Below are 11,171 nucleotides of genomic sequence, written 5' to 3' on the forward strand. Positions count from 1 at the left end.
TGCATATAGTTTAAGGCCTTATGTAAAATCCCCTTCATAAGCCCACCTTAAACCATATAATTGCATGACACATTGAACCAGAACGGCACAGGCTGGACGTCGCTGGAGACAACCTTCGCTGGAGGCGACCTGCAATCCTGACGTTGGTCTCCACTCTTCATCCAGTGGCCGCATCTTCAGTTCAATCCAAGGGTACCCCTCTGTATGCTGATTAATCAACACTTCCAATCGTTGTGGATTTACCGTTGTGGATTATATGACTTTTTCAATGGATTACAGACTCTGTTTCCAAGGGGTTAAAGCATTGCTACAATGGAATTACCAACAACATTATGGAATTATCATCAACACAATGGAATTACCAAGAACATTGTGGAATTACCTTGACTTTGTTTTCCTTGCTGGATTACTTCTGACTTTGGTCTTCCTTGCTGGATTACTTTTGACTTTGGTCTTCCTTGCTGGATTACATCAAGCTCAAGGACATTTGAAGGTGTAAGTTCACGGTTGGAATTCATCCCCATGTACAGTCGATGATTTCCAAAGGGGGGACTGTAGTGAACCTAACCTGATGTCAAACTAAGCCTAAGGTCAAAACACTTGACCTTAAGAACCTTGTGGGACAGAAACTGTTATTTCATTGATCTGCATCCAGAAATACAGTTTGACCCATCCTGAGACTTTCTTTCTTGAATTAATCAAGTAGAAAAGACAATTCTCTGTGATCATTACTATTTTACAAATGTTTTGATAATCAAAGTGTGTTAGTTCACTCAATGTTTACAGGTTGAAGAGAACTACTCATTTTTATTTACATAAACAGTAAGTAATGATTTTTATTCCTCATTCAAAGAAGAAATCAGGTTAATATGCATTTCTTGATTTTTCTGTCTTCAATGAGCAAGTTTGTAAGTGTGGTAAAGTTCAGGTTTCGGTCAACTAAAAAATTTACTGAAAAGAAATGTCGTGTTTAACTTTTACAGAAGATACAGGAGAGTTTGACTCCACGAAGTCTGGTTTTCTCCAATAATCTTTCTGTCTGTTTTAAACAAACTTAATCTCTGTCCTTGACTTTGATAACACCTTACATCACAAACCACACCTCTGTTCTGGTCCATCCACGAATCAGAAAGCTCTCAAATGACCCGGAAGTCGAACCCATTTAAATGTGGCAACTTCCCGGTTCTCTGGAGTTCTGTCGGATGCAGCTCATGGAGAAGTGTCAAAAGAAGGTCTGATGTCTGTGTCGAGTCTCTGTCGAAGAGAGACGCGACGAGATGAAAAGAGCTTAAAGGAGTAGAGCTCTGAAGGAGTTCAGAGTTCTTGAATCCAGAATGCAGGGACGATTTTGGGAATTATAACTTCTGTTTGGATAACCTCGCACGACTCTCGAAGTATTTTAGCTGTTCTCAACGGAGACGCTGAAAGAGTCAAAAGAAGGACTTCACGCCGACCTGACATATCATCAACCAGGTAAAAGTTCTACTTCGACCAAGCGTACCGTGGCCAAGCTGAGATCTGAAGGAGCGTGCACGTTTCTGGTCAAACAGATAAATTCCCTCACACATCTCTCTGTAAGATAAATCTCCATTTTCCATCTTAAACTCTCCTTTCTCCTAAAATCATTACAGATATTTTAGAAATGTCTGAAGCAAAGTTCTCAATCACCGCCGTGTGATTGATGTCTACTGTTCTGCTGAGAAGTGAGGATAATCGCCGTATTGTCCCACTTCCTGTGAAACTAGCCATGTTATTGTTTTCATATTTTGCCAAATTAATGTAAATGTTTGATGTTAAACTTTGATTCTGCAAATAAATGACCGCATTCATTTTGATGGGTCAAAGATAAATAACGTCTCTCGTTACATTTCTGTTAAACTCAATGCACGCATGCTACACAGTCAGAAAAATGAAGAACTCGTGAAATGTATGAATATATCCAGTATATGACATACTACAGCTACATTTCAACATGTTTTTAGCTAATTTCAGAAGTTTTCATCAAGTTCTTCAGCAATAAGCATTCACACTGCATTTCAATAGTGTGATCAGATTTTCTATTTATATGAGCCACTTGATGACTTGACTTTTATGATCTTGCTTTTGAAAGGTCAAAACAAGCAGAAGTTTAAAAAAGATGCACAAACAAAATGTAAATGTGATTCTTTTTTAGTGTTTCACTTCTTTTCATGTTTTAATCGTTATAATTAACATTGTTGTCAGTGTTTACACTGTATGTGACTTCAGCGAGTCTGCATCATGTTATCCTCATTATAATAAACTGACAAAGAATTAATCAGCTGCAAACAGCTGACTTCGCCCACACCTCCTCATTAGTTTTTAATTGAATTCATTCAAACCACTGAGGACAAATTCAATCACACGAGTGTAAAAGATCTGCAGCTGCCATCAGTTCTGACACACCGCCCGCCGTACCTGTGGAGCTCTGCTTCAGCTTTTCATTTCTCTTTTTTCTCCACTTCCAGGGTTTGAAGATTCGCCCCAGGGTGGCCAGCTTGCTGTTCCGTCTGATGGGTGGTGTGTGGACCCCTGACACCAAGCAGCCTGTCCTGAGCACCCTCTGCTGGTCCACGAGCTCTACTGCAAAACAGAGAAGTCCAGAAAACAGGAGGTTTTACAGGAGGGTGATTGGGGGGGGGGGGGGTATATTAACCTTACTAGATAAACCATGATGGAGTCTAAGTGTTGTGAACAGATTGAATTATAATAATGTCACACTCCTCTACAGATGTTACTTTCCCTGCCTCCAGGCCATTCAAGGATCTTTATTGTCATTCCACCACATGTGGTACATGAGGTGGAATGAAATTGTGTACACAGGGTCCCAGTTCCATCCAACAGAAGTATAAAATGTGAAAGAAAAACAGTAATAAGATCTAAGATATGACTAAGAAAAACGTTAACCAAAAATACGCTAAGCACTAGTAGTGTAAAATCAATACGCTGAACAGCAGCACGAACATGAGTCTGTGTGAGCAGATGAGGATGAATGAACACAGCAACATGAAATAAATCAGCAGCATGGTGTGATTTTTTTCCCCACAGTGATTATTCTGGTTAGAGATTCATGAGTCTAACAAACTCAGGGTAGAAGCTGTTCCTCAGTCTAGTGCAGGGCTATTCAACTGGCGGCCCACGGGTCAATCCGGCCCACTTCATTAAAAAATAAATATATATATATATATTTTTTGGTTCTTGGTTTTGGGTTCTGTTTATTGCATTTATGATTCAATGCAATAAAATAAACAATTGTAAACTTTGGTTTATTTACATAATGATTTTAATAGCTGGATGTCTGCCCCCCTAGCTGTTGGCTTTCAGAAACTGTTGCCCCTGAGCAATTTTCTTGAATAGCCCATCTAATGGTTCTACACTTAATGCTCTTTAACCTCCTGCCTGAGGAGAGCGGAGCAAAAAGTGTGTGTGCTGGATGAGTGTGGTCCTTCATGATGCAGCTGGCTGGCTCTCTTCCTGCATCTGGAGGTGTAGATGTATGTGATGGTGGTGAGGCTGACTCCAATAGACTTCTGTGCAGTCTTCACCACTCTCTGTAAAGCTTTTCTTTCTGCAGCTGTGCAGCCTCCATGTCACACGTTGATGCTGGAGCACAGGATGCTCTCCACTGCACACCTGTAGAAGGAGGTGAGGACTGAGCTTCCCAGACCAGCTCGCCTCAACCGCCCGAGGAAGTGCATCATGAATCAAAATAAATACCTCTCAGCCTCTAATTTTTTAAGGAATATGCATCAGCTGTGATCGTCTGCCTCCTCTTTATCACTGCCCAGCCCCCCTGCTACGTTTATACGTGTTTTTAATTCTGATTCACGTCACAAACACTGTTTACAGTGGTTCAAAAGATCCATTTTCCATAATCCTATCTGCCTTTTGTGTGTGTTTGTTTATTTCAACCTACAAATCCATAAATGCTTGGCTGGTTTTTTTTTTCTGGGCTCTGAATGCTCTCCTGTTTGTGTTTTGCATGCAAAAAAAGTCATTCTATTTTTGAAATCCCATCAGCTTCCACAAAATGCTAGCTGAGCTTCCTGGATAAATTACAAATGTGACGCAAGCAGCTTAAAAGCACTCGGGCGGCAAAAAACAAAACACTGAATGAGTTGATTTTACAGTTGAATCAGTTAACGAGTAAAAAAAAAAAAAAAAGATGTAACCTAAAAAAAAAATTATGATAAAAAAAAAAAAATCATGTTCTTGATAAAAAAAAAAAAACATGTTGAGGAAAAGTCTGCACTGTTGATGTGTTTGTTATGTGATGAGTGAGCGGTCCTCATCACTGCTTTCACTTCTTTTATTTTCCCCGTCCAGAGTAAACGTGCATTTGAATGACTGATGGCTGTGACTCATATTAGGCAAAGTGTGGGTCTATAAATCCATGTGTGCACATTGCTGCCAGACAAGAAAGCCAAGAGAACGGATATTCACATAAAATACTTTGGATTTAACAGCTAGCTGCATGCACCGATGTGACGTAAAACACAAGAAAAGGAAGCAACCTCTGACTTCTCAAATATGATATTTTTGTTTAACTAACTGGCTGAAAAGAAAGACAAAAGATTTGTGTTGAAGGAGGAGGAAAGGGCGACTTGCATGGTAATTCAGGGTGTAATGGGGGCTACAGTGATGAAGGAGGCTTTTTTACCTCTTCCTTGAATCACTTGAGTAAGGAGCTTCAAGCAAGTGAATGAAGGAACTGATTGGGGGAGGAGTTTAGTGGAAGAGGAGAATTAAGAGAAGGAGGGTGGGACAAGAAAAATAATGAAAGAAATATCTGAGTGGTGGCAAGAAAAAGGGGGTGGGTGGGATGTGGAAGGAACAGGAGATAATAGGAAAAGCAACAAAAGGAGGTATTTTTTTTTTCTTTGTGTGTGTGTGTGGGGGGGGGGGGGGGGGGGGTGTTGATCCAACAAAATACAGGAAGTGGATCTGTTGACTGTGTCTCTCAGCATCATCGGTGCTGTCATGTCATCACTGTGGGAGCACAAACAGTATCCAGGTCAAGCTTCAAGGAAGCTCAGCCAGTCGGGCCAAGGGGGGGGGGGGGAAGGCTTAAATAAAGGAGAAAGTGGGGGGTGGGGGGTAGGAGAGGAAGCAGCATTGTCTGTGTATAAAGGAGACAGTGTGGAGAGAGAGAGAGAGAAGGAGAGGAGGTGGGGTCAGGCCCACTGCTGTTACCATGGCAACCTCATCCAGATGCTGTCGCAGCAGTTAGAGCCAGTGTGTGTGTTAGAGTGTGTGTGGCTAGCCAAGCTTAGGGGGAAAAATGGAGGTAAGGAGGAGAGAGGGACCGAGGGACCCCCCCCCCCCCCACACACACACACACAAAACAGACAACTGCCACTTCTGACTGAATCCAGTAGCAGCAGCACCAAAGTGCATTGTGGGTATCGCTGGTGAAGCCACATAAAGGTCTATCTGTATCTTTTTCTGAAATGGTGGGTGAAAGGAGACAGAGGAGGAGGAGGGGAGGGAGATTCCAGGGAAAAGAGGGGCGACGAAGAGATGGGAGGGGAGGGGGACTGTTGCTATACGGAAGAGCTTGCAGGAGAATCGAGCCTTGTCCAATCACGGGGCAGCTATTTATAATGCATATGAAACAACTTGAATTTTCATGGAAGGGGCGGTTATCCAGAGAAAATAACACACGGATGGGACAAAATGCAGGAGTTTGGTGTAAAAACTGTAAACGTTATTTTTTAAGCTGCGTGAGAATGCGTTCAAATGTGTGCACGTGGGCATGTGCCATGCGGTGATGATGTGCAACACTAATTAATAAGCTAATGCAAATGGGATTTATTAAATCCATGTGTCAACCTCACGCTTGGACTAACAGACATTTTGCGGTTGTCCTCTGTCCAGCACGTCAGAGCAGAATGTTACACTCAAACATTCAACTCGTAGTACGAAACAAAATCACACAATCCTATCAGTGACTGCCTGTAGGAATGTAGGAATATAACTTCTGGTCGTTAAACTCTTCGCTACAGTTTGACTTAAAAGGGTAGTAAAGTAAAGTAAAATAAGCATTATATTAATATAACTTGGCAATAACACTCAAACTGAAATACACTGGTGTCCTTTCAGGAACCACGCCCTCCAAACCAGCATGTCAGCACGTTCAGGACTGTTGGATCTCTTTCCCTATGTGCACACCGAGCGCGTTCACACAAGGTAAAGCCAACAGATGTTCCTCATCTGTTAAAATAAAGGAGGTAAGAACTAAATGAAATATGAACCAAAACAGACAAAGGTGTGTATCACAAAGAGCAGCAGACCTGCATGTGAACGACGAGTCTAACGCTGGAATCTGTTCTGGCCTCTTCAGATTTGACAGGAAAAGGAATCGCTCTGAGCAGCGTGATAACATCAGTGGCACAGATTTCACTCTGAGGTTGTTCCAGGCAAAGTCTTACTTTGTCAGATCACCTGACAGACTCATCTGATGAGTGTGCGGCTTTTTCTGAGGCTTTCTGGGTGACGTTGCAAAGCAAACCAAAACAAAAAGGCACTCAGCCATGTAATTATACAAACACAGACTGCTTTTATTACTGCATTAACCAAGATAGTTTAGATATAAATGTAATTATTCACTAAGAGTTTCTGGAACAAGAGAGTTAAAAAAAAAACACTGCAGTGAGTCAGAAAATACTTTTCTACATGTTACTGTTATATCAGCTCAAATTATTTTATTATAATTTACTTTTTTTATATATATATAGATTCTACTGCATATCTTGCTGTTTGTTTGTTTATTTATTTGTTGATTTACATATTTATATTTTGCATGCATTCCTGCACTAACTGGATGAGGCTGTGCAGGATCAGAAGGCAAAGTTTGAATTTGTTTCATTTTATTTTAATTTATTTTATTTTCTACCGAGTCCTTTAAAATCTTAAGAGCAAATGTAAATTAAAAATATATATAATTTTTTTGTAATATTATATGCTTAAAGGACAATAATAAACAAAATCACATTTCACATTCAGTAGACAAACTCAATAAAAGTCACAGATGTTATACGTAGTGCCCCTTATGTTTTATTAAAAATGTCAAAAGGTTCATGGTTTTCTGAAGCTTGTTCACAAAGACATGAAACATACAAAAATGCATTTAATCCTAATTTTTTAGTACATGCTAGAATTATTAAACATAATGTCCTAAATCAGATAATCATAAATGCCTGTTTAATACAACAGAAGACTGAAAGTTTACTGCAGCTCCTGAAGTATTGGAACATTTTCTATAATCTGGATGTCCAGGTAGATGAATGTTGAGATTTGATTCATCCCTTTATAATTTGACAAAATAAATAGCTATTTTCTGAGTCAAAGTCTTTGAAACAAGCTCCTCCATTTAGCTGATTTTTGGGGCTGTGTGACATCAAACAAAGATAAAAACAGAAGTGCTGCAGGTGAATCAAACATTAGCCAGCCGGAGTCACAGATGGCATGAAGGACATTGTTGAGATGTTGTTGGGTGTTGAATGTTCACCCTCTCCACATGAATCAGCTAGACTGTAGTGCACTGAATGGTCAGAGTATCCGCACCATTTAGGTGCTGTATCAACCAGAAAATGCACCAGATGTTCCTCTGAACTCAAGTGGCCATCGTGGTGTTAACACGAACTCAAAGCGTGTGATTTATTTAAACACATAAGATTAAAAGGCTGTTAGTCTTTTTGTCAAGCAACAAGGAAAATCAATGGGAAAAAAATGGGTGTATTTGATAAACACCCAGCATACAATGTTTTGTATGAAACACAAAATCATTTTTTCAATGTGGAAAAAAAAAGGTTTCTCCTTCTTATTAAATATGTGCAGTTTCGCATTTCCTTTTTTTGGGGGGATCTTTTGGCCCTTTATGTTCTGGTTGTGGGTAAAGAAGAACATCTACAATGATATATCCAAATACTGATGACTTGACATGTGCGCATTATCATCCTTAAAATGTTTCATTGCCATTGTTTTTATGTCCACCTTCCCAGGGTGAAGTGCTCTTTAAGGCAAAGCTGCCATTTTTGATACGACACATGCAGACCCTGAAAGAAAATGACCAGAGTAAAATGTTAACTTTTATAATAACATTTTTGTATTTTTTTATTTATATTGTTGGTTGAACAAAAAACATTTCAATAACTTATATATAGTATTTGTTGGATTCTGGTTGACTATTCTAGTACTGTATACAAATAGTATACTTCAAATATACAAAGTTTTCATCATCCTTACTCCATCTTGTATAAAATACCGTGGCACCCGGTCCATTGGAGCAATAAATAAATACACTATGCATACATACATACATACATACATACATACATACATACATACATGCATGCATGCATGCATGCATGCATGCATGCATACATACATGCATACATGCATACATGCATACATGCATACATACATGCATACATGCATACATACATGCATACATATATACATACATACATACATATATACATGCATACATATATACATGCATACATGCATACATGCATACATGCATACATACATGCATACATGCATACATGCATACATACATGCATACATGCATACATACATGCATACATATATACATACATACATACATATATACATGCATACATGCATACATGCATACATACATACATACATGCATACATACATACATACATACATCATTCTATTGATTTTTTTAAATGATTAAAACAATAATAATTCACCCCTCAAAGTACAGTAGTTCCTCCTAATAAAAAAATGAAGATTAATATTTACTGAATTTGCTGTGTATTGTTGTCTTTTTCAACTATAGACCATTTTAAGTGTAATTTAAAAAGTTTATTTTTAGTGATTCATCCTCAATATTTTACTTATTTACCATTATAGGGCAGTATTGTTCCATGACCCACATTTGTCAAGCAGATCTGAACGTCTGGCCAGTGATACAAGCAGGCAGGTCCAATAGTTTCATTTGGTGCATCTGATTTTCGGCGTTTTGGACACATTCGGCTGGTTTTAGCTCATTGATACGACCTCTACCTCGACCTGATGTGAGCTCAAACTCAGGAGTAGATGCAGTGAAACCTGCTGAGACCAACAGTGGAGATGTTCTGTTTTTAAATCCATGTCCATCCATGCAGACAGAGGGGACCAGAACAGAAAAGTGAGAGGAACAGAGGAAAGTCAAAGAACAAGAATTTTCCACCAACATGGTAGGACCTTATTTAAACGATTACACGACTTGTTTGTGTGTGGCGGTGTGGATCAGTGGTTGAAGTAGCGGTCTTGGGACAGAGTTTTTGTGGGTTTCGATCCCCATTTTAATCTTCTGTTTGATTTGTTAAAGATATTTTGTATCATATTTTTTCACTTTTATATTATTCTAGTTGTTTCAACAATTTTTTTTCTCCCAGTGATAATCTGGAGTATTATTTCATAATTATTACTTCACATCAAATTAGAACTCAAGCTGTGCACCTGTCGGCTGGGTGTGGGAGGCGTCCATTTCTCTGATTTATTAGACTGGACTGTTTTTCATGAGACTCACAACCTCGACACGTGGGCGGGAGAAAAAAAGGCAAAAACTTTATAGACACACACAGACATACACACACAGACACTCACACACAAACAGCAACAACAATAAAATAAATATTAAGCAACATATATACTTTTTATTTTCACAATAAAGTAATGCAATTTACAAACATTTGTGTGGTTAGTAATGCAGGAAATTGTCCATCACACTAATATTTTTGCTCAGGAGCCGCCATTGATTAAAGATCTTATTGTTCCATATTTTCCTAACAGAACACTTTGCTCTTAGACTGCAGGTTTACTTGTGGTTCCTAGAGTTTCTAAAAGTAGAGTGGTAGACAGAACTTTCAGCTATCAGGCTCCTCTCTTGTTTAACCAATTTCCTGTTTCTGTCCATGAGGCTGCCACTCTGTAAACTTTTGAGACTCAGCTTTAATCTTTCCTTTGTGATAAATTCTACAGTTAGTTAATAATTGTTACAGTTAGTACATGAGTTAGCAGTTAGCAGTTGGCAGTCAGCTGCACTGCTTACAATGATATAGCCCATTTACAAAACTTTATCAGTCAACTCTGCAGGTAATGCATTTAAAACTGTAAAGTTTACATACACAATGTTAGAATTGTTTTTAATTTTGTTTGCTTACATCCTGCAAAGCACTTTAGTGTAACAGTACAGACTAATGAAGCCATTAGCTTGCTGTTAGCACCTTTAAAGCAAGACTATGGCTTTATAAACCATGTCATACTGTATTCACATTAAACTGATTTCCTCACAACTAAAAATATTTTCACTACTTCCCATGACTCTTCTAAAGCCCTAAAGAGCCTCATCTTCTCATCCGAGTCTCCCTGTTCCTCTTAAGACACTGACAATGTGTCCTTGAATAGAGTATTGAAACGCCAGCTAACCTCCTCTCTTTACCCCCCTGGCTTTGCAACTGCGCTGCCATCTGTCCCTAGCATGGCTGCCTCAAGGGCCCGGCTAAAGTCAGGACACACAGCTACCAACTCTCATGGAAACAGTGAGGAGCAGAAGGGCCAGAGCAGCCCACAATGACAAAAAAGACAATGGCTGGAGCAGAAATTATGATTAGAGGTGGACAGGCATGTTTGAATACATAGAGAAAAACTACAACATGACTGTGTGTTATCTAAAGAGACAAAAAGTATATTTTAATGAACATAATAGGCCATCTGACATATCACTGCAACTCTTTTTACACAAAATGTGAAATGTGTAAGCTGCAAATTAGGATGAATCATATTTATTCACTGATATTCACCTCAGTGACTTTCAGCAAAACATGACTCATAAAATCACTAATGAAAAAGACCTATCTGCTTTTCAGGATATTCAAATCATTACATACAAATCTCCAGACAAAAAATAATTAGACAGAAGAAAAAAAATCACTACTGAGAAGAAAAAGGTCACGTCCTTGTTTCCTCCCCACTTTTGTCCATATTCATTTTTCATATTGACAGACTTCTTTGGAAAAGCAAAAATGGAGATACCTTGTATAGAAAGTTTGTTCCAAAACACAGGATCGTTTATTTCATGTCATATAAATATATATATATATATATATATATATATATATATATATATATATATA

The 11,171-nt window shown here is 38.7% G+C and overlaps 1 protein-coding gene across 1 annotated transcript in view; it reads right to left on the minus strand.

The window, feature by feature from the left end:
* The window catches only part of phactr3a (phosphatase and actin regulator 3a), a 43,177-nt gene that overhangs the window by 15,748 nt on the left and 16,258 nt on the right, over positions 1-11,171 (minus strand). Inside the window, exon 2 of the mRNA XM_037684258.1 lies at positions 2,437-2,601. Coding sequence (XP_037540186.1) covers positions 2,437-2,601 — 165 coding nt within the window. The remainder of the gene's footprint in view (positions 1-2,436; positions 2,602-11,171) is intronic.

Source organism: Nematolebias whitei, chromosome 11 (genome assembly GCF_014905685.2).
Source record: "Nematolebias whitei isolate Nwh7 chromosome 11, NemWhi1, whole genome shotgun sequence".
Taxonomy (NCBI): Eukaryota; Metazoa; Chordata; class Actinopteri; order Cyprinodontiformes; family Rivulidae; genus Nematolebias; species Nematolebias whitei.